The following is a 24,089-nucleotide window of genomic DNA, read 5'->3' on the forward strand; positions in this document are numbered from 1 at the left end:
ACATATCTATATGTCTATGGGAGCCAACGCTGCCGACTATTCTACTTCTCAGGTAAGAAAATGTTGTGGTGTGGAACGTAAAATAAACGTCAGCAGGGGCGTTTTTCACGCCTAGCACGTCGCATTTACGTGTCCATGTGTCTTGTTGCGCAGGGTACTAAGCAACAATTTGTACTTAATTGTTGCGATTCTATTCAAAGACGCGGCTTTCGACTAACACAGAGAGTAATGTGACTGGAATGAATGACTCGAAGTACGAACGGTAGTCTTTTGTACCGTGTCGGTGTGCTATCAGTAGGCTAGAGGAACCACATAGCCCTAGCCTTTTCTTTTTTATGACAGTTGAAGGAATTAATCTTAATCTGGAGTGCTTTTTATTCTACTTGAAGTATCTTAATGATTGGAGCAAGGAGCTCCTGATTTCTTCCCCATGTTTCTTAGATTCTTACCCTACTTTAATGTCTCAATGTCTGAGCCGCTCTGTAGTTCAAAGGAGAGACACATTTTCCTTAGATGTGGCTATCATCTGAAAGTATCCTTACTCTGGAAAGTTTGTGATAAGTAATGATTTCGAACATGTTGAGGGTGACGTCTATCTTGTTAGGCCTATTTGTAGTTTCTCAAACTAAATGTTCATCTTTGCTTTGAATCATGATAGCATGAGATCTCCTATGTCTCTTATCTATAAAACATTTCACATTAGCACTCTGATGAGTTAACTGATTTTCAGATGTTAAAGTAACGAACCTTCATACTCCTTATTGGAGGATATAAACAGGGACCATGCCAAGGTGAGTGTGAAATGACATTATTCAAAGCATATTAAGATGATGTCTGACTACACACGTATGTAATCAGAACCAGAAAGGTGTGCAAACCACTTAAACCACCATCGAAGAACATAATAAAAGAAACCCCTGCAGCTGTAAATGTGCCAGGTGTGCACAGAGGCAGTGGTTGGGGAATGATATTACGGCACAAATAGGGTCCGCACCGAACTTAACTGAAGCCTATACATACAAGTATGTGGTGCGATGGCCCTGCTCATATTCTGACTTTACTGTCTTGCTCAGATATGGTGAGAAACAATCTGGGGAACTGGCAAGCTGAGCCAAAAGTCTCCTTGCTGGGTGTTTGTGTGTGTGTGTGTGAGAGAGAGAGAGAGAGAGAGAGAGAGAGAATGAGTGAGTGAGGGTTCTTCAGTGCTCTTGTCTCACAAAAAACACAGAAATACACTTGCATACATTCACTCTTACACACACAGACACACATTTAGCTATTGTGCGATTTTGCCATTGGCGACAGCGTTAGTTTTTTTCATTAATAATACATATTGGTGCGTTCATTAAGCGAGAAATGACAGCTTGCTTTTCTCCCCAGTTCAGGAATGTGCTTAGATGCACTTTCAAGAGCTCGCTCGGTGTGTATGTGTGTGTGTGATTGATTGAGTGTTGTGTGTGTGAGAGAGCGGGATATTTTGTTATGCATGTATCAGGTAATGCTCAATCCACAGTGTGTTTTTGATCAAACATGTTAAATATGCACTGCAGTATGTAAATCGGAGAGGTTCAAAGCCCTCAGACCCAGGTAAGTAATCTCTACACATACATGCACGCATTCATACACGAGCACACACACAGACATATACGCACATACACAGAAGATTAAGAGGAATGTGCAAACCTCTTGTTTCTTGCTTTCCCTCTCTTTTTATCTATCTCATGGACTAGAGAGTATGTCATCACATCGATCAGGATTAAAAGAGCCAGTGCTTAATCAGAGTTTGGGTTAGAGGGGAGTGCACGGAATTCTGACAGGCCCACCCAGGTATATGAAAAGCTCACCTCCCTGACTGATTTTCCATCAAAAATAATGACGTATGACACACAAACAAACACACACACACACACACACACACACACACACACACACACACAAACACACACAATCTCTCCCTCACACACAAACCTATGCATTCAGCTTTCTTGGCAGGAGTTTCCAACTGTGATTCAGTATACCTTCTTAGTTATGATTGAGCGGACCAGTGGCCAGGAACCCTGTCTATGGTTCTGAAACACTCTCAGTACCACGGACAATGTCTCAGTAAGACTTAATTGATGCATGATGTAAATTTGAACAATGTAATTGGTTGTCTCTGTTAGTTTGATTGAAGCTATTTTTCCGGATGCAGACATGACATTCTGTAAGTACTTGTGAGGTGTGTGTGTATGTTTGTGTGTGTGTGTGTGTGTGTGGCCATTCTGTCCGTGGCGCTGCATCAGTCTCTTCACCATGGATGATGGTTTAGTGAGATGTGGGGTGAAGGGGTGGAGTTGGAGCAAAATCAATAGAGGTGATTCAAATGAAGAAATCATTTGTATATGATTGTATGTTTAAGCGTAACAATAATAGTCATTCTCGCTCTCTCTCACTTACTCACTCACACTCTCGCACACACATACGATCAGAGAGTGAGAGTGAGAGAGAGCGAGAGAGAGATAAAGGGTACGACATCTCATATATTTTCAGGGCATCACCCTATCCTTTTTCATTTGAATTCTCTTGTTTTCTCTTTATCTTTTCACTCTCTCCGTCGTATCTGTGCACCTCCTACTGGGTCTCTTTGCAATGGGCTGGGGCAGTAATCACTCCTTGTTGTTAATGTTCCACCTGCACAGGAGCCCCAGAGCCAGAGCTGATTCTCACCACTGCACTTTCTTGCCTTTTCAAAGAGAGCTTTCTCTCAACTCAACTCCCATATCTCGGCAGATTAGTCACATCACCTGCCTGTTCTCTCCTTCTCTCTCTCTTTCTCTTTCTTTCTCTCCCACTATCCCTTATTCTCTGTCACACACAGATTCTCTCTCACACACACACACCAGGAAGCACATGCAGCGAGACCCACGTCTCCTTTTGAAGAGCAGCTGTGTTATTTGGCAAGCCGCCTCAGGGCACGCTGGCATGCAGATGACAGCAGAATGAAATGGAGCTCCAGCACTTATCTCCATCTCACACACACACACACACACACACACACACACACACACACACACAGACACACAGACACACACACACAAACTTCAGAGAGCGCATACCCATCATCCCACATCATAGGCACAGCTTTCTGCCCCTGCCTAACGATGCTTAATTGCTAATTGGGTGTCTAGGTGTGAAATGAGAATTCCAAACATGGAATGGGCCCGATTTTTCAAATCATTATTTTTTTGCTCTCTTACTTCATTTTTCTTCCGTTTTAAAACTGTCAAAGCCTCTCCTGTGACTTGCCCTTGAGCGAGGTGGAGTTACTGTGAAAGCATGAGAAAGAGAGTGTGGAGGTGAGGTGAAAAGGAGCAGTCTGTTACATATCGTATTGGCTTCGTAGAAGGCTAGTATTTGTCCCAATATATCCCAGTATTGCATTTATAAGAGATCAAAACCCAACAACAGCCCCTGTGAATTCATTTATTTATTTATTTATTTTTCATATCCGTGTGCGTTTCTGTGGGTGTGTATTCTTGCATATTTGGTGTGACACCCTTTTTCAAAAACGGTATGAAAACTGTGATGTCATCCCTGTATGCAGCATGCATGGTGTAGCAAGGCAAAACAAACAAAAAAACAAACAACATACCAAAATAATGAGAAAGATAGACGCACAGAGTATACACTCTTTGTATAGAGTGATAAACAAAGAAGCCAATCATTAACTTTTTTGTTATTATTTTTCCAAGCCTTACTGCTGTGACCACCAGAGGCAAGATGTCTACACGGACCAATCAGCAAGGGCAGTCATGCCTGAAGCCAATCTGAAGTGTTATTGACTGTATACCCCTCAGTTACATTACATTATCTGGTCTTTCATCAGTTGATAGAGAAGAGAAAATTGACACTGATGCAGTTAATAACACCTATTTGGAACTATCCCAAACAGTTTGGTCCAGCTGTTGTAAGTCTGTAGTCTGATATGAGATGTTTTTGTGCACGTGTTAAGACATGGTCTCGACATAAACCAGGATATGTCTCAAGAGTCAAGACAGTACTGGAATATTGTGCTTTGTTTTGAACGTGGATAATACACTTTAAAAATGTTAACAAGTGACAAAATGTGTTTATCTGTTCTATCAGGTTGATAGATGAAAGACCAATTGACCTATCAAAATCATTTTAGCACTGCCATTTCAGTACTGATTATAGAAATTAGTGTCCTGGAAGATGAAGATGAAACAAGGCAGCACCCATGACCAAACTAAAGACTTGCTATGTGTGAACACAGAAGCTTGCTTATGGTCTTTAATGCCCCCCTTGTTCATCTTAACACACATCCAGTGTATTATCAAACGAAAGAAAATGCAGATCCACATTTGGGGTAATTCAAGGTCAAGGAGAGACTGAAACCTTCTGCCTGACAAGACCTGCTGTAGCTGTGGCAATTGATGGTATAGTGCTTCTTGCAAAAAACATAACCGACCATGGTTTTATTTTGTGTGTGTGTGTTTGTGTGTGTGTGTGTGTGTGTGTGTGTGTGTGAGAGAGAGAGAGAGAGAGAGAGATAGAGAGGGAAATAGAGTGTGTGTGGAGAGAGAGGCAAATGTGGATGGCGCTCAAGAACAAAAGTGAGAAACTGAGCCTTTTAAAGCAGTCCCTTAGGCTATAGGCAGTGTGTGTGTGTGTGTGTGTGTGTGTGTGTGTGTGTGTGTGTGTGTGTGTGTGCGCGTGCGTGCAGTCTGTTAATATTACAGCGCCACAGAGGAGTGGATCTCTATCAAGGTCAGCTATCACCCATAGGGACACGTGTGCTCATGTGTGCATTTCAGAGAGAGAAGACAAGTGTGTGTGTGTATTTCTATGAATGCGTGTGTGGGAACGTGTCAAACTGAAAATGTGTTATATCGAGTAGAACGGAGAGGATATGTATGTCTGTAAATGTGTTTGTGAGAGAGCAGAAGAGAGTGTATCTGTATCTCATTATCTCTCTCTCTCTCTCTCTCTGTGTGAGTGAGACGACAAGACCGAGAATGCAAGAGAGGATATTGTTATATAATTGTGATAGAAAGTTTTACTTTAAGACATTACTTTACATTACTGCATTAGATGCATCTCTTGCATTCCACATTCTTAACCAGTGGTGTTGTGTTTAGATCATTATGCCTGAGTGTCTGTTTTAACCAAGTTGTTGCCTTTCTTACTATCTGTATCTATCTATCTGTGTGTGCAAGTGCACATGCGTGCATGCAGTATTTGTGTGTACCTGTGTCTGCAGTGCATTGCAGTGGTTTACTGCCAGAAAGGTCTCTGTCATCAAGATTCCTTAGCCAATCATCTTCCCTGGGCCAATACAACATATAGCAGACTGCTATCTGTCTCTCTCTCTACCCCTCTTTTTTTCTCTCTTTGTTTTGTGTGTGTGTGTGTGTGTGTGTGTGTGTGTGTGTGTGTGTGTGTGTGTGTGTGTGTGTGTGTGTGTGTGTGTGTGTGTGTGTGTGTTGTGCGTGTTTAATTTTGGAATGCCCCCCTTCTCCCTGCACCTTTAAGAGCGCGTGTCTGTGCTGGTGGCTGAAGGTCACTAAAACACCGAACACACTCTCGGCTCCGCTGCGGTCCAATATAGCGCATGCGCACTGCCTCGGGACTGGGACACACAGACCGCAATATGGCGAGAATGCCTGGCAGCCGTGAGCGCATTTACAGCGACGAGCGGGAGCAGGGAATGGGGGACCATGAAAGGAAAGAAGAGGAGGAGGAAGGAGAAGAAGAGGAAGAAGAAGAGGATGGAGAGATTCAAGAGATCCAGATCACTGGAGAGGAGGACGGAGAGTTTGAGGAGGAGTGGGAGCATGAGGAGGAAAGAGAGGTTCCTGACAGTTGCGCATCAGATCAGACTGAAGAAGACTCGGTCGTTATGCGCAATACGGACCGGCAAGGAGTGGACGAGCTGGAGGAGGAAGAGGACGCTACAGCCGCGGGGAGGGACTCCGACCGGTCTCGTCTGAGTGAAAACACACGCCTTGCCACCCGGTATGCGGTCCGAATATTCCGTGAGTATCTGAGCGAGAAACTGCAGAGTCCGGACTTTGAGAGCATGAACAAGGAGGCTCTGTGTCGCGTGCTGCGCTCCTTCTATGCAGAGGCACGTTCCAAGAGCGGGCAGCTTTACAGCAAGTCCTCGCTCATCAGCATCCGTAGTTCTCTCAACCGGTATCTGAATGAGCCACCTTACTGCCGCGCGCTCGACCTCACCAAAGACCCCGAGTTGCGGGGCGCGAACCTGACGCTCGCCGCTGTCATCAGGAAACTCGAGGAACAGGGTGCAGGTCCGGTGGTGCAGAAACAGGCGATAACGCGCGCCGACCTGAGGAAACTCTATACGTCTCCCGTGTTCTGCGCGAGTTCACCTTTCGGGCTGCTCAATAAAGTGTGGTTCGAGACCTGCATGTACTTTTGCACACGCGGGCGCGAGAACCAGCGGGAATTGGAGGAGGATTCTTTCGGGCTCGCGATGGATGAGGACGGGAGAAAGTTTGTGTATTTCAAAGCGCTTGGTCCCTACCACAAGTCGCGCTCTGCATCTTGGACAAAAAAAAGATCTGACTCGGATGAGGACAATCTTCCCCGTATGTACGAAACTGGCACGGAGTTTTGCCCTTATGCCAGTTTTGTAAAATACCTCGCAAAACGCAACCCGCTGTGCAAGGCTTTTTTCCAGCGTCCGCGGGATCACTGTGGGGAACGAGACGCGACCTGGTACGAGAACAAAGCGATTGGCAAGAACCTGCTTGGCACCAGGATGCAGATGCTGTCGCGTGCGGCCAAACTGTCCAAGACCTACACGAACCACTGCATCGGCGCCGTCTCCATAGCAACGCTTAATAGCATCGCCGGTATTGGGTCAAAGTTAGCTCCCGCTCAGCGCATTGCATCGGAAACGGTCCAGCTACTGCTGCCGTATGTGCAGCACGTGGAGGAGGAGGATGCAACTGAAGTCAAACCGCAGAGAGCGAGCAAAAGGACTTTATTGTACCCGCTGGATGTGGCAGGAACAGAGGCTTCCCCACTGAAAAAACGGCACAAGGACACTCCGGCCATAACAACTGGTGCGGACTCCACTCTGCAGCCGGCTTCACACGAGCAGAATAGCGAGACAGCCTCCCCTGCTCTAGTGCCTCCAGTGCAGGTAGGCAGATGGAGATGGTTCTCTTGGCTCAGAGAGGAAAATATCCTCTGATTTAGTCTTTTTTGGAGAACTCGGGTCTTTTTTTGTTCTCCAGTGGCAAATATCCTACATACGCCACACAGACTGTACACGGCTATAAACACATACATCTCCGGATGGTTTATTAAGAATGTCTCATTTTAGCTATTATTAGTAAAAGTGCCGTTTCAAAAGTTGAAATACCTTCGAGGAAACAGTGTTCGACTTAATGATTGTTTATACTCTAAATGTTACATATAGCCTACACCTCTGTACAGGTAATATTGTACTTGCACTCGATCTCGGTAGAGCTGAAAGCTGAAATCTTTCATTATTAACCTCAAAAGATAGACATGGTGGTAGACCCAGCCTTCCTAATTTAATTGTGAGGCTGTTTTTATTAGGCGTTTCTGTTTAAGGTGTTCTTTTGTATTTGCTTAACATTATTCAATTAAATTATTTTATTTTATCTATGTGTTTATTTGTTGCTGGCATTATAGCATTATTGACAAATGATGAACATTATAATGCAGACTGCACTTTTTTTAGGTATTGCATTTCAATAAGTGTCAAAGCAGGAGTTAAAGAAATACAAATGCTTAAAACTCTGCCTTGAGGCTATCCAAGACCTGAAAATGTGTGTGTGTGTGTTTGCGGTTGTGTGCAATGGAGAGTGTTGTACCAAATCGTTTTTTTTTGTGTATGCAGGACAGTCACAGCATCAGTATGTCAGGTCGCCCCCTGCTGGTACAATCACCTGCCTCTCCTATTGGTTGCCATGGGATACCCACACCTGCAAAGCTCAGCAAAACCAACGCACCGGTCCATATCGACGTGGGGGGGCACATGTACACCAGCAGCCTCGCTACACTGACCAAGTACCCAGAGTCAAGGTACACACACTAAAGTAAAAACACAGCATACCTAGGCAGCATTTAATGCAACTCCAGGAGTATCTTTAGAGGTCAGCCACCTCACAAGGATATCTTTGCCACTAATGCCAAGGGGCCTTATGGAATTTGAGCTTGTATCAGTGTTGCATGCACTAAAGGCTGCAAGAGAAGAACTAGTTTAGCTGAAGGCAGGACTCTACTGCCTGAGGTCATCACATCCCTTGTTTTTCCCAGCAGTGAGCTCTCTTGGTGTTGTTGCTGTTCAGTAAATAAAGTGGTGATAAAATGAAGAAAGAATAAAACACTTCTTGAAGTCATGCATGAATGAGCTGATTTTGAAAGCATTCGAAATCTATTGCATCTGAAACAGTCCAGTAAACTGCTGGCTTTGCCAACTTCACCTCCTGGTCATCTTGCACCCTGTGGTCTTCAATACGTGTACTAAACTTCCAAACCATGTCTGTTGTGTTACAAAGGCACAGTCTTGCATTGTCACATATCTCTCTGTCTTCCTCTCCTTCTGCCCTCCTTCTTTTAAGAATTGGTCATTTGTTCGATGGCTCGGAGCCCATAGTGTTGGACAGTCTGAAGCAGCACTACTTCATCGACCGGGACGGCCTCATGTTCCGCTACATCCTCAACTTCCTGCGCACCTGCAAACTCCTTCTCCCTGATGATTTTAAGGTTGGATTCTCCCTCTGTCTCTCTACTTGTTTCTCCCTCCCTCCCTCCATCTCCTAGTTGGAGGGTTACAGTGTATATGTTCATGTGTTGTTCAATTGAAAAAGTGTTCCAGACGTTGAAGTCAGTTTATTTGTATTATGTGTCTCACCTATGTCTCATCACCAGCCTCCTTTTCATCCTCTCCCTCCCTTCTCCAGTTCTCTTCCTTACCTTCTCCACCTCTGATGTGTCTTATCTTGCTACCTCTTCTTCTCTCTCCCTCTCTCTCTGTCTCTCGTCTCTAATGTGTGTCCTAACTTTCTTCCTCTCACTCACCCCTCTGTTTCCATCCTCTCCTCCACTCCTTACGTGTCCCTCCCTCCCTCCGTCTCTGTGCAGGACTTCTCCCTGCTCCTTGAGGAGGTGAAGTTCTTCCAGCTGGTCCCCATGCAGGCGGAACTGGAGCGCTGGCGCGAGGAGCGGGAAGCCCGGCAAGCGGCGCGGCCCTGCGAGTGTGTGGTTGTGCGTGTGACGCCTGAGCTGGGCGAGAGGATCGCCCTGAGCGGCGAGCGAGGCCTGGTGGAGGACGTCTTCCCCGAGGTGGGCGATGTGATGTGCGAGGCGCTCAGCGCCGGCTGGAACCAGGACCACACGCACGTCATACGCTTCCCGCTCAATGGCTACTGCCAGCTCAACTCCGTGCAGGTGGGCTAGTAGGGGAAGGTGGATGGGTGCAGTCACACACACACACACACACACACACACATTTTCTTCCTCTGTATGGTCACCGGAGGACAGTGTCAGGGCAGGTCCTTTTCAGTAGAGGACACATTTTTCTCAAGATGCAGTATTTTAGGTAAATATCAGAAATGCTGACATGCTGGGTTTATACATTAGTTTGAACTGCTACCATTCATCCCACAGCCTCCTACACCTACGTATATTCATGCATGCATTCATGCTATTTCCAGTGGTTGTGTGGCTGTTGAGTGGCAAGCCAAACTGTTTTCTGATCAGTGCAACTTGCTTGGTTATAGCCATGACCCAGATCCAGCCCCAATGCTGTGCTGTTAAGCAATGCATGAAAGGAGAGATACCTGTCTCTCATTGTGTTTTTATTTATGTCTACGCGACACCACTGCTAACACTGGGAGACCAAAAGATTTTAAACGGATGTGACTCTCTGAAGATCTTCTCTAAGTTCTGGGTAAATGCATTACACACAGTTCTCAAGAAAACTATGTTTCAATGGAATTCTGGTGTGTTGACTTAAATATGCATTGTGATAGAGACGTCATGCACCATCTTTTTGGTATGGAAATGATCGCATTGGGTGTTGTTGGTTTGTCATGAATCAGACATGGGATGTTCTTCTTTTATCTGTGTTGTCTTCTGATATACCAGAACAAATATGCAAACATTCCCACACGCATACAAATGTAATCAGGCATGAATATATTATCACTCTCTTTCTCACGTACACATACACACATAATCAATTAAATTCACTTTTATTTATATAGCGCCAAACAATAAAATGGTCTCTTAGCGTTTTACAGAGCCTTGTACATACGTATACGTACACTCGTTCGCACATACAGTATTATACAATACCTCCTGAATTGAAATTGTAGGTTTGTATTGTTGTTGTTGAGTGTGTCTATGACTATCTGTGTGTGAATGTGAATCTGTGCATGTCTGTATGTCTGTAGGCACAAAAACAGTTTGGTTATTAACATTTCTGCCCTGTGGCATATACTAATGGAGGAGAGACACAGGGAGAGTGTGAGGACAGCATGATCGAGAGAGGTCAAATCAGAATGCGGGGGGGGGGCTTTGAGGGAAAAAATAGGGGGATTTTGGTTGAACAAGAGAGAGAGGAACACATACCTCCTCAGGGCAGACTAATGGAATGTAATCTCACCCTCTGCAGAGAATCCCTACTATGTAAAACTCAGCCTGTTTGTGTATATCGAAGAATTCAGCACATAGATTTTTAAAACTCTCCCTCATGTTTCCCTCGTGTGTGTGTGTGTGTGTGTGTGTGTGTGTGTGTGTGTGTGTGTGTGTGTGTGTGTGTGTGTGTGTGTGTGTGTGTGTGTGTGTGCAGGTGCTGGAGCGACTCCAGCAGAAAGGGTTTGAGATTGTGGGCTCGAGTGGAGGGGGCGTCGACTCCTCCCAGTTCAGCGAGTACGTCCTGCGGCGGGAGGTGGGGCGGGGCCCTTCTGGGGTCACCTCTGTCATCTGCATCAAACAGGAGCCCCTCAACTAGAGTCAGAGGTCAAAGGTTACTGGATGTGACCTACCCATCTAAACATGGATGCCCTGTTTGGAGAACTGTAGACTCACTGCACAGCTTTATCTGAAAAGACTGAAAGTGGATCAGAGTGCTCTTTTGGGGGCAAAGGCCTCCAGCTCATTTTAAAAAGTGAAAGTTTGTTTTAAAACTTCAGAGAGACTCCTCATGAAAGCAATAGTCTTTTCTGAGAGAAGAACCCATTGTGTAAACTTATGAGCATATATTATGAACAAGCAATCAAACAGCAACCTGGACAGGAGGAGATCATGTCAACTGTCTGAATGCATCACATAATCTGTCTCATCTACTTATTGACTACCACTTTAACTCTACTGAGATCTAAAGCTGACTCAAACTCTAAATCTACCCACCTATACTGCACTCTCACACACTAGCACACTCACACACACACGCACACGCACACGCACACACACAGGCGCACAATTAGCTGACCCTTCAAGCCAGTTCTGTTTTACCCTGTGCCACTGTTGAGGTGTGGTTTTTGCACTGATGCAATGCAGAACACGTGTTTCTCTTCGCAGTGTTGGTTTTTATCCTAAAAGGGAATGAGTTCTGCAACTTAAGAACCCAAATTCATACACTCAAACACACTGATTTATATACAGCTACGTAAAACAGGTGTGTCTAGGAAACTAATACTGATGGGATGAAAAGCAAAATAACTATTTGCACATTTCTAGGACATTTCTGCATTACTTCTTCCCAATAGGTCCACATAATTAGTTTGTCCATAGTGGACAAAGTTAGGTCTACTTATTCTGACCGGCCTGTGGTTGTGGTCTGACCTATGAAGAAGAGTCAGTGCAAGACTCACGACATACATCCATGACAGTTAACTTCTTTGAATTAAACGGGTTTTGCAAGAGAAGATGTTCAGAACATCAACAAAAAGGAGGAAAAATAAACAAGACCTTATCCGTGAGGAATGTTATTCGATTCTGACAATAAAAGTTTCTTCAGAAACCCTGCTTTTGAGTCGTACATTTCTAGGACATTTCTGCATTACTTTTTCCCAATAGGTCCACATATTTGTCACTATTTGTCACCACCACATATCCACACTATTTTGTCCATAGTGGAAAAAGATAGGCCTACTTATTCTGACCGGCCTGTGGTTGTGATCTGACCTATGAAGAAGAGTCAGTGCAAGACTCACTACATACATCCATGACAGTTAACTTCTTTGAATTAAACGGGTTTTGCAAGAGAAGATGTTCAGAACATCAACAAAAAGAAGAAAAAAATAAACAAGACCTTATCCGTGAGGAATGTTATTTGAATCTGACAATAAAAGTTTCTTAAGAAACCCTGCTTTTGAGTCGTTACACGTTACAGGACATGAAGCCTTATAGATTGGCACGGATATACGACAATTAGGACATTACTATGTGTATATATGTTCGAATTTTGCAGACACAAAAAAATACCTACATTGGCGAATGGTGTATCTGTAAGTGGAGAGCTGTGTTCGGGGCTAATTAACCTGTGTGGTAATTGGGTAAATTGAACACACGGTGATAAGATGGATAGGCGTACACCGAGTGTGGTTTCCCTTTCACTTCAAGCGTTAATCCAACACTATAACTTGAGCAGAAGCTTATGAAAGACTGAAATGATGGGATTCACATCACCAAAGCAAAACACATCACAGATTCTTCGTTGTTATGGATGCAGACGGCAAATCTAGCGCAACGCAACACACATGGTAGCTACCCATGTCTACGAACAGTAGTTCAGAGTGCAGCCAAACACAGACATCCGAGAACACATGCCAAACTGCAGCAGATGTCGGCGCTACGGAAAGTTCAACCTCTGTGTCACCTACGACTGAAGGGAGCGTTGTAGCGCAAGTACAATTAAAAAGTACAATAACAGACGCACAAGAACCACCCCACAAACTCGCAGCTAACGCCGGGCTAAGTATTACTAGTAATGTCGAAGCGGTATCCAACACGCCGGTCACTTCCTCGCACACACCAAGTACCGCGACCGGCGGTGGTCCGGTTGCTCAGACAAGCGTGGCACCCATCCAGGTTTGTCCAACTAGTAGTGCCTCTCCTCGCGTCCCCGTGCCAAAAATCCAGACTACTTCTCTACCTACAACGGCGAACCCTGTCGGCCCTACTCCTCCAAGGATGCCTCCTCCCAAGTCCAGTGTGGCCATGGTAAGGCCCCCACAAACTGCTTCAGTTCAGCTTCCTGCAACATTCCAGATCCCACCAGGTAGGCCTATACGTGCAGTCAGCTTTTATACACTCACATGTATTGTTCATGTTACAGTATTTTTTATGTCTTTATCAGGCGCTGTTTATGTGCACATTTGTGTTATGTACTCCTTCTCTCTCTCTTTCTGTTTTTCTCTCTCTCTCTCAGGTATGGTACTGGTGCGTAGCGACAGTGGGCAACTAATGCTTGTATCCCAGCAGGCTTTAGCACAGGCTCAGAGGGTCATCACTAACCCAGGCCTGATCCAGGTGTGTGTTTGTGTGTGACATGCATGTTGAATGCTGTACCTACACACCTCATAATAAATTGCCATAGATTGGAGCCATTGTTCAGCTGTTCACAACTGGGTCAAAAACCTATTGAAAGTATTTAACTAAAGTAAGTCAGGAAGTAAATGATTAATGTATCAGGAATAATACGGAATAATAGGTTTTGTAATGTTTTTTAACATTCTCTCAGCCATCTGCAGCCACCGTAATCAGGAAGCCAGGATCTGCCCCGGTCATCAGAGTCTGCCCTCCTGTCAGCAATCCCAAGCCCACCTATGCCATCGGGACCATTCCACAGAGGCCTAGCTCCACCGCAGGGCTCGCCTTACAGAGGCCCAATGCTGTGGGGAGGGTTTCATATAGGCCTAGCTCTGCCATTGGGACCTGCTTACAGAGGCCTGGCTCTGCAGTGGGGGCCATTCCTCAGAGACCCACCTCTGTCGTAGGCACGATCCCCCAGAGACCCACCGCTGTCGTAGGCACGATCCCCCAGAGACCCACCGCTGCCGTAGGGACGATCCCCCAGAGGCTCAACTCCGTTGTCGGGACCACTCGTCAACACACCACCATCATTAAGGTAGCCGATGCACTGATCAGCTGGTATAAAGCTAGGGGTTCTGTTGTTGTCAGACAGTAGGCGTGTGATGAGCGCGTTCATATGTAGCTGGGTAACAATCCCTCTGGGTATGTTCATAAATATTACATTCAGTTGAGTTCATTCAGCAGCTACTAGAAGCAAGTTGTAGTGCCCTGGAGACTGATGTAATTAAACGTTTTTAAATTTTGCTGATATTCATTGTTCTCATTCATTGGTGATCAGAATGTCTTATTTTTTCTGAATATGATGTCAGGCTACAGCTGGAGCCTCCACCACTCCAGCTGTGATTCCAGCGAGCCGTCCAGGAGGCCTTGCCCCTCGGATCCTTTCAGCAAATGTCCCCACCAAGCCCAAGCCCAAGCCCACGCCCTCAGATGCTGTCACCTCAGTGAGACCTCCAGCCTAATCATTCTTTAAGGACATCTGTGTGTTATTCCATTTTTTTGTTCAGAGTAAACAGTAACTTGAGGCACATTATTTGTTATTTTAAATATCTATTATGTGTTACGACTGGACCATTGTCCTACTGCGATTTTGGTTGTGCAGATCCATGACCGTGTAGGAGCCAAAATGTCATACATTTTGATGAGCTGATACATTAGACCAAACAAGGGTGTAATAATAAGGGTGGTTTGACCCTCTGGTCATGGCCTGATAACGACTGTTTTGACCTTCTGGCTAGGGTGAGATAAGACTGGTGTGGGAGGGAGGTGTCAGTAAACTGCTCAATTAAATGTCGTTTTTATTAAGAACGGGGTAGAACCGTCATGGAACAGGTACATATACCTACGTACTCCTCTGTTTTACTGGCGTGTGAGTTTGTGTGAGCTCTGGTGGCATCTTTCATTGTGTGACTGTTGGTTTATATTGTGTGTTCTTGTGGGTGCTCATTTCAATTTTAGCACAACAAATTCTGTAGTTTGTTTATCTCTTTTGTCTATTCCCACAACATTATCTTCACAAACTCTTGTCAGGAGCCTGACTGTCTTTACCCTCCTCCTCTGTTATCTTAAATTGTTTGTCATAGCAACAGACCATTGAGAATGTGAACAAGTGTAAGAACTTCCTGGTGACGCTGATGAAGTTGGCGTCCAGTGGCAGTCGCTCCTCAGACATGGGCATGAACGTGCGCAACCTTGTCAAAAGCCTGCTGGTACGTGGCTCCATATCTCTTCCTGTCATAGCACCTGTGCTTCCTGTATTCAGCCACATTTACTGGCTTGTATCTGAAGACTACTAAATTAGCAAAAGATGGCTGATTTGAAGGGAACTAGCTAAAGATACACACACCTCCTCCCCTTCAGCGTGGGTCTTCTCCAAGTCCCCTCCCCATGTACACCTGTTATCTTAAGTAGGGCCCTTGTTCTATCATTGTTGATAAATATCTTTGTTGACATCTAGCCTAGGGTGCCAGTACTTACAGTTTTTCACTATTGCTAAAACCCGTTTTTCAAAACAATAATGGCTTTCTCAAAACTGCACACAGAAAACTGAAAACCTCGCACACAAAATGCTAAACCTGACACTCCCTTTGCAAGATGACTCTTTGCTATCAAATCTCTAAACTGTTCACAAAATGGAACTCGTGTTTTCATTTGGTACACACAGCCATATTTTCAAAACACACACACATACATTCATTTAGTACACACAACTAAGCGTTTGCTGCACACTACCAAGCATTTACAGCACACAGAAGTGCAAAATTGAAAACGCAATCATCGAATCACACCATATGAATGACTGACTTATTGAGCCATTTCTCCGTTTGTAACATCTATCAGTGTAGGCCTACATCTTTCATAGTCAAACATAAAACAGCAATACCGTTGTTCTCACAAACCATATTTCCAATTTTAGTCTCCTATTCCACCAAACACTAGATTGTATTGACATAAAATTGTATACAGAATGCTTACAGTTTTTCTCAATTGCTTACACACATTTTTTTAAAGCATGCCTCGTTTTCTCAAAACTCTAAACACAAATCCCAAAACAACTATCACAAAATGCAAAACCCTAGCCTGGATACCAGACCAAACCCCGCCCACAACATTTTAGGTCTGGCACTGCTCCATTGGGGAGAAATTATGAGTTTTCAGCAAAATGATCTTACCAATGAAATTGTCAGATATTGAAAGTGTGTTTTCTTCCTCCACAGTGTGGTTCTCTTTCAGTCCTGCAAAATACAAATACTGTGAGCACACTATATTCTATTGATATGCAAACAGATTTCGTACTTGTTCTCCATCTTGAAGGTTCTAATGAAAAACCATGAAAACATGGGCTACCACACCGGCCCAAATCTCATTAGAGATGACCGTTCTCCTTCTTCTTTCTCCTCCTCCTCCTCCTTCTTCACCTTGTCCTCCTCTTCCTTCTCTCTGTCCTCCTACTCCTCCTCCTTCTTGTCCTCCTCTTCCACCTCCTCTCTCTCTTACCCCTCTCCTTCTCTGGTTGTCGATGTTTTCAATAGTTTACCAAACAAAACAGAGGCTCAAGACACTTTTATGGTGCAGTCCTCACTGCAAATTGGTCAAAAGACCTGAAAGTTTAGAGATTTGACTATTTGTGTCTTGCAGGTTGATGCTTTGAGATTTTACTTGAGAAGTGTGTGCAACAACAGAACTTTGTGTATAGTGTTTTGACAACAATGTGATGTGTAATTGACATTAGAGTGTTCACAAGGAAAATCAGAGTCTAATGCAGATAAGGGAGTCTTGAATATTGCCCACTTGGGCCGAGCGATTGATACATGATGTGGAGGTTGTGCAGATTGTGCTGAATTTTTAGGTCTTAACAATAGTGAAAAACTGTAAGCAGATTGCTCAACCCATTCTTCCACAACTATTTATTTTGTTGCCAAGCCAACATTTTGGGCCATGGCTATTTGCCTGTATGACATACAGTACTGTGCAAAAGTTTTAGGCAGGTGTGAAAACGCTGTAAACTAAGAATGCTTTCAAAAATGGAAGTGTTAACAGTTTATTTTCATCAATTCTTCATAAATTAACAAAATGCAGTGAAGGAACAGAAGAAAATTCTAAATTAAATCAATATTTGGTGTGACCACCCTTTGCCTTCAAAATAGCATCAATTCATCCAGATACACTTGCGCAGTTTTTGAAGGAACTCGGCTGGTAAATTGTTCCAAACATCTTGGAGAACTAACCACAGATCTTCTGTGGATGTAGGCTTCCTAAAATTCTTCTGCCTCTTCATGTAAACCCAGACAGACTCGATGATGTAGATATCAGGGCTCTGTGGGGGCCATACCATCACTTGCAGGACTTTCTGTTCTTCTTTAAGCTGAAGATAGTTGTTATTGACATTGGCTGTATGTTTGGGGTTATGTTCCTGCTGCAGAATACATTTGTAGCCAATCATACGCCTCCCTGATGGTATTGCATGATGGATTAGTATCTGCCTGTATTTCTCAGCATTGAGGACACCATTCATCCTGACCAAATCTCCAACTCCACTTGCAGAAATGCAGCCCCAAACTGGAAAGGAACCTCTTCCATGCTTCCCTGTTGCCTGCAGACACTCATTATTGTACCTCTCTCCAGCCCTTCGGCGAACAAACTGCCTTCTTCTACAGCCAAATATTTCTAATTTTGACTTATCAGTCCAGAGCACCTTCTGCCATGTTTCTGCACCCCAGTTTCTATGTTTTCGTGCTTAGTTCAGTCACTTGGCCTTGTTTCCTTGTCGGGGTAGAGCTTTTTGGCTGCAACTCTTCCATGAAGACCACTTCTGGCCAGACTTCCCCGGACAGTAAATGTCTGTACCTGGGTACCACTGGTTTCTGCCAGGTCTGAGCTGATGCCACAGCTAGAAATCTTCCGATTTCAAAGGTTAATAAGCTTGATGTGTTTTTCATCAGCTGCAAGTTTCCTTGGCTGACCACTGCGTCTACGATCCTCAACGTCTTCTTCAAAAGAGCTTGAACTGCACATTTTGAAACCCCTGTCTGCTTTGAAATCTTTGTCTGGAAGAGACCCTGCTGATGCAGTATAACTACGTTGTGTCTTGTTGCTGTGCTCAGTCTTACCATGTAAATGGATAAAAAATAAACATTTATTGTTTACATTTTTCAAAGCATTCTTAGTTCATAGCATTTTTTCACACCTGCCTAAAACTTTTGCACAGTACTGTACATTATGCATCACCTCTGGCAGGGCTGATATGGCTTGTCAATAAGCACACACAATATTGCCTGATTCTTTCACCTTTATGCTTTTAGCCAATGGCTTCAGTCCACTTAATGACTATTAAACCTCCTGGCTCCAACACAGGTGTCAAAATTGCTGTGCTCACCACTTTTGTTAAAAGCTGTGGCAAATAACTTCCAGTATTTTGTTTGTTATGTGTGTCTGTTGTATCTTATTTTGCCACTTCATTATTCAAACTGACCAAAGGACTGTGGTGAATACTGTCGACATGCATGTATAATGCAGTCAACAAATGTAGAATTGTCATAATAATGATGGAAAATAATGCAATGTTTTCACCCTTTCAAAAAAATCAAGAAAGCCATGATGTAAACACATGTATCTGAGGTTAACATGTTTTGGCTTTAGTTATTGATTGTGTCTGTGTCTGTGTCTGTGTCTGTGTCTGTGTATGTTTTAAGGATGGGAAGCTTGAAGCAGAGGAGTTCACAGAGAAACTTTACTCTGAGCTGAAATCATCTCCTCAACCATACTTGGTGACTTTCCTGAAGGTGAGGGACATAAACACATGCTTGATCAACTGGGATGTTAAAAAAAGAGGGACGGTGACCTCACTCATCTCCCCCTCAGAGGAGTCTCCCTGCTGTTCGGCAGCTCACCCCAAACTCCCAGCTCTTCATCCAGCAGTGTGAGCAACCCAGCCCTCAGGCTGCACCCCTAGCCCAGGCCTCCACCTCCACCCAGCCCTCCTCATCAGTGAAAACCACTCAGCCAGCCAGGCCCACTCCGCTGGTAACTACTGTGCACTACACCCTCACACTGGGTATGCATGGGTGTCTATGTATGTGCATGTACTTTTGTATGTGTGTGTGTGTGTGTGTGTGTGTCTCTCTCTCTCTCCCCCCTTTAGTGGAGTTCATATTGTGTAATTTTCTTTCCACTTCATCTTAATTACCCCTGTAACACTCTGGCTTGAGGGAAGGGCTAATTCACTTACAAACAGACACCTTCATCTATTTTATTCATCAGCCTTATCACACACACACACACACACACACGTGATATGCCCCATCTGCTTTGTTTCTCTGAACTTTATACACATCACATCGCATAAACAAAATATTGAGTTGTGTTTCCTAATGTAATACTATAAATTGCATTAGGCTGTTCTATTTGAGAGTTTTTCGGAGTTTTGCAGACATCCCAAAGCTAATTTAGGTAAATGAAATTAGATTTTCAGCGAGTTTGATATCTAATGCTGAGCCTGAGAGGTTCAGGGGAGGCTTTGCATTGTGGGAAGTAGGTGGGTGCTCAGGGCTGATTCCTCGATCTGTCACAAACTTGTCACAGCTCTCTCTTCTAATCTCTGAGCTTCTCTGCTAGTCTTGGCACTTCTTTTCTGTGTGTGTGGCTTCTCTGTGTGGGTCCCTCTGTCTCTCTGTCATGATGCTCTATTTTTGAATTTCTTTTGCAGTTCTATGTGTCTGAACATCTTGTCCCGTTCACTTTGTGCCTGGTGTAACTTTATTTCGAGGGCTTTTTCTTTAACTCCTACTTTCTATGATTTTTATAGAAAGATGTTCTGTTTTTGTCCCTCCTGCCAATGACATCTACTCTGCAACCACATATGTTTCAGAACAGTGGTCACCTACTTGCTGTGTTTATCTAGTCGATGATGATGTTCCCCACCTTAGACCAGTTCTACTTGTGCAGGTGATTCAGCCCCAGCAAGGTATGGTCTTTAAAAAGCCTGTGACCTTACAACATGCTGCACAGGGAGGGGCTGTGTCCAAGCACTTTGTCCTCCAGACCACCAGAACACCCACCACAGGTAGGGCTTGCGTATCTGTGTGGGAACAGATATTTGGGTGTTTTTTTTGCCACTGTCACCATGTTTCAGCCAAGAGTGCCACTGTCTGAAATCTCTCATTCTCTCTGCAGGTGTTATAGTGGGGCCCTCAGCACAGATCACAAAATCACATACAGCTTCATCACTACCCACTCTCAATCTCCGATTCAAGGAGAGCACCGGCACCTTCCGGTAGTGACTGCATGTGTGAACTCACTTTAGGCTGATGCTTTTGAATGTTTGTCAATGTCTGCTTATAATTATCAGGGTGTGTGTGTGTGTGCGCGTGTGTGTTTGTTTAGGGATGAGGATGATCTCAATGATGTGGCGTCCATGGCCGGTGTGAGCGTAAGTGAGGAGAGGGCCCGTATCCTGGCAACCGGGGCAGACTCCGTTGGATTGGTCATTAGGTCTTGCCGGGACGAGCCATTCCTTTGTCCTGCTGCCCTCAGAACACGCATTACTAACACAGGTAAAGTCTGTGTGTGTGTGTGTGTGGTTGAGGGAGAAAGTGTGTGTGTGTGTGTGTGGGAGGAGCTGTGCACACATGAGAGTGAGAGACGGGGTCAAGATATGTAGACGGTTGAAAGTCTGAAACTTCTGTAACAGATTCCACCGTCTGTCTACCACCTTCTTATTTCAGTCGAGAAGCAGAAAAAGTTTTAAGATAGATGGCACTGAAAGCTTTGATCATCAAGTTTTTTTGTGTGTGTGTGTGTGTGTGTGTGTGTGTGTGAGACTGTGAGTGTGTGACAGAGAGAAGCTGTGATGCAGTATGCAAATTAACTGTGAATCAAAATAGAGAACTAAGAAACAGAAGAAGAGAGAAGAATATAAAGAAAGAGAGAAAGAAAGGGAGAGGGAAAAAGGGAGATAAGATGGAATGAGAAGAGCGTGCCTTGAGGGAGCGGGAGAGATGCACTCCAGGGCGGAGGAGAGGAAATGAGAGCATCAGACGTGCCCTCATCAGCAGAAAGCAGGAAGGGGGAGAGACTACTACAGTCATTTTTATCATCCAGTTTGAATTTAAATGAGAGAGAGGGGGAGACAGCTGCACTGTACTTGGATGGTGTGTATGTATGTGTTTGCTTATTGTTCTTATTTTAAGGTGTGTGTGTGTATGTGTGTGTGTTTTTTTGTGTAGCTCTGGCGGGAGGTGTGTCCGGTTTGGAAGGAGACATTGTGGGTCTGGTGTCCCACGCCACTGAGGAACGACTGCGAGACCTGCTGGGGAAACTCACAGTCACTGCACAACACCGCCACATGCAGTTAAAGGTAAGCGCTAAAGCGCACACACACAAATACATACACACACTCAGACTCAATGTCCTCCGCCCCCCCCCCCCTTCTCTCTGAATTTGATTACACTATTAAGGGCAATCTTACACTCACACAAACACACTATTCTTGTCACACCATTTCTGTCTCTCCCTCTCTCACACACATACATACACAGGACTGCTGGCAGTACCGGCAGGTGACTGATGTCCGGAGTCAGCTGCGTTTTCTAGAGCACGTGGAGCAACTGCAGCAGCGGCGCAGGGAGGAGGAGGAGAGAGAGATGCTGCTCCGCATTGCCAAGGTAACACCTCCTCTGAGGCATTCATGGTACCATGCTCAATGACGGCTAGGTTCCCACTCACCTTTTATTAAAGTTTACTTTTATGACTCAAGGTTTGCCCCTCGCTCCTTCTGTACACATTGGAAATTCAGCTAGCTCAAATGTTTTTTGAGATCTGTTGGATTCATTAGTTTTGGTATATAATAATCACAACCCTTTGCATTAATGAATACCCCTCCCCTCTTCTCTGCAGAGTCGGTCCAGCAATGAAGACCCTGAACAGCAGAGTCTCAGACAGAGGGCAAAAGAGGTCAGGATAACATTCATACTAACATTTTTCTCATCATAGCACATCAGGCTTCAGCTCTACTAACTCACTCCCTCCCTCACACAGAATTCTCAAGTCAGTTGTAGAAGCCAGAAGTGGCACAAGGGACCGCATATGAGACTGTCTGTATGCTTCCGGTTTGTAATGTGGGTCCATCATTTTGAATAGTGCAGCTTGGATTATGAATAATATTCTTCATTTAATATCACTTTTTTAATACTAGCCAGTAGATGAAGCTTTAAGATGGAGGTAGTTTTGTGTGCTGCGTATATTTGGGATGGATTGGCTGCTAGTGTTCTGTACACACAAAATTTCATCTAATACTCCCAGCAACCACAAATAAGACTGAAGAATACCTTTTCACTGTGATCTATGACCATCTGCCAGTCACAGTCACAGTCAAGTTTCTCCCAGGATTCCCAGGCCAGGTGAAGAAATACTGAGCAGAGTCTCTCTCTCTCCCTCAGATGCAGCAGCTGGAGCTTGCTCAGGCCCAGCACAGGCAGGCCAACCTGGCAGCCCTTGCCGCCATCGGTCCCCGCAGGAAGCGCCCCCTGGAGGTGAGTGTGTGTGTGGCTGATTAGTAGCCAGTTGTAGTCAGTTCTGTCTAAACAGCTGTAGTTCACTCTGTCTTACTCGGTAATGTTTGCTTTTTATTATTATCTGTATGATTTTGGTCCCAAGGCACATTTTCTTTATGAGGCATTAATGCTGGTTGCTAATGTGTGGGTGGGTAATAATATGTGTATGTGTGTGTGTCTGTGTGTGTGTTTTAATTTGTAAGTAATTCTCCATTTATTTTATTCCACTCGCCCCAGGCTGCTATGTTAATGATGTTGGGGTTTTGCCTGTGTGCAAGGAGGCTTGGTGGGGAGAGAAGGGAGGGGGGTCGGATGGGGGAAGAGGGAACTGGGAAATGAGCACATATGCCAAGAAAGAGGGAGTCAGGGACTGGAAAGACTCAGACTTCTTGTGTGAATTATAGATATTACTCAAAGACTCAAAACAAGATCACACCACTGATCAAACGCTCATGTACGAAGATGGAGAATTTAGAAGAGAATTTCTGTGTTTGGTTCAGCAAGGAATGGAAATTTGTAGATCTTTTAGATCGCCGCCTACCTGAGAAGACCAGTAGACTGAGGGTGCATCTGAATGTGCGTTTGTATTGATAAAAGTCTCTTCACTTTTTGTAAGGTTAGAGTTGGTTTATTCTTGTGAAAAGCATTCCCTTGATAGTAAATCCATCATTTCAACTAAATCTACAAATTTCCTCTCACATTGAGTAGAAGAATAGGAGATTTACTTCCTGGAGAAATTAAATTAAATTAATTATTTTAAATTATTCTTGGATACCATAAGCCAATCAATGCCTGCCTGACGGCGGGAATCTAAACACACAAAAGTGGCATGTTTGATCTTGGCATTTGCTTCCTTTTAGTTTGAGCATGCTTGAGGTGTAGAGCTCATAACCGTAGAATATGGTGCTTTGAGACTAACGGCACTAAAGCTGGCATGGCAACATCACACAAGATTAAACTTCCACCATCAGTAGATGGAGTGGCTCTGTGTGAATCACTTGTGTGTCTGCCCCCCTCTCTCAGGTAAGCAGTACACTGGGTCAGAGAAGCACGCCCAGGTCTGTGACGCGGGTCACTCTCCGGGATCTAATTTTTTGTATGGAACAGGACTCCCACCTCTCACGCTCCCTTCTACTCTACAGCGCCATGCTGAAGTAAAAGCAGCAAACACTGGGTCCAGAGAAAGTTCCAGTGGAACTAGACTGCCTGCAGTCTGTTGAACACTGCCAATGTAGCACAGCACGTTATTTTTCTGTTATACTTAAGGGAGAAATGTGGATTGCAAAACATGTTATAATTTATGTTATCTATGTATATTATGTAAACATTCCAATGTTGTATTCAATATGAAATTAATAAATTGTTTATTTTGGACACTAAACATGTTTATCACAGCTACTGACTAGGTCTGGTGCATTTTTCCCTTCTTGTTAAGGA

The 24,089-nt window shown here is 44.4% G+C and overlaps 2 protein-coding genes across 2 annotated transcripts; both read left to right on the top strand.

Annotated features, from left to right (window-relative positions):
- Positions 1-7,915: 7,915 nt before the first annotated feature.
- Positions 7,916-11,017, top strand: kctd1 (potassium channel tetramerization domain containing 1; the record flags this gene model as incomplete). Its single annotated transcript, XM_080860184.1, has 4 exons — positions 7,916-8,082; positions 8,622-8,766; positions 9,145-9,450; positions 10,856-11,017. 4 exons carry the CDS (start codon positions 7,916-7,918, stop codon positions 11,015-11,017), a joined length of 780 nt encoding a protein of 259 aa, XP_080716310.1.
- Positions 11,018-12,780: 1,763 nt separating this feature from the next.
- taf4b (TAF4B RNA polymerase II, TATA box binding protein (TBP)-associated factor) lies at positions 12,781-23,810 on the top strand (the record flags this gene model as incomplete). Its single annotated transcript, XM_080860195.1, has 15 exons — positions 12,781-13,288; positions 13,439-13,539; positions 13,751-14,137; positions 14,412-14,546; positions 15,186-15,311; positions 18,795-18,884; positions 18,964-19,125; positions 20,047-20,164; positions 20,275-20,374; positions 20,485-20,654; positions 21,327-21,457; positions 21,639-21,764; positions 21,997-22,053; positions 22,539-22,631; positions 23,676-23,810. 15 exons carry the CDS (start codon positions 12,781-12,783, stop codon positions 23,808-23,810), a joined length of 2,439 nt encoding a protein of 812 aa, XP_080716321.1.
- Between the last annotated feature and the right edge of the window lie 279 nt (positions 23,811-24,089).

Source organism: Sprattus sprattus (assembly GCF_963457725.1).
Source record: "Sprattus sprattus genome assembly, chromosome: 2".
NCBI classification, from domain to species: domain Eukaryota; kingdom Metazoa; phylum Chordata; class Actinopteri; order Clupeiformes; family Clupeidae; genus Sprattus; species Sprattus sprattus.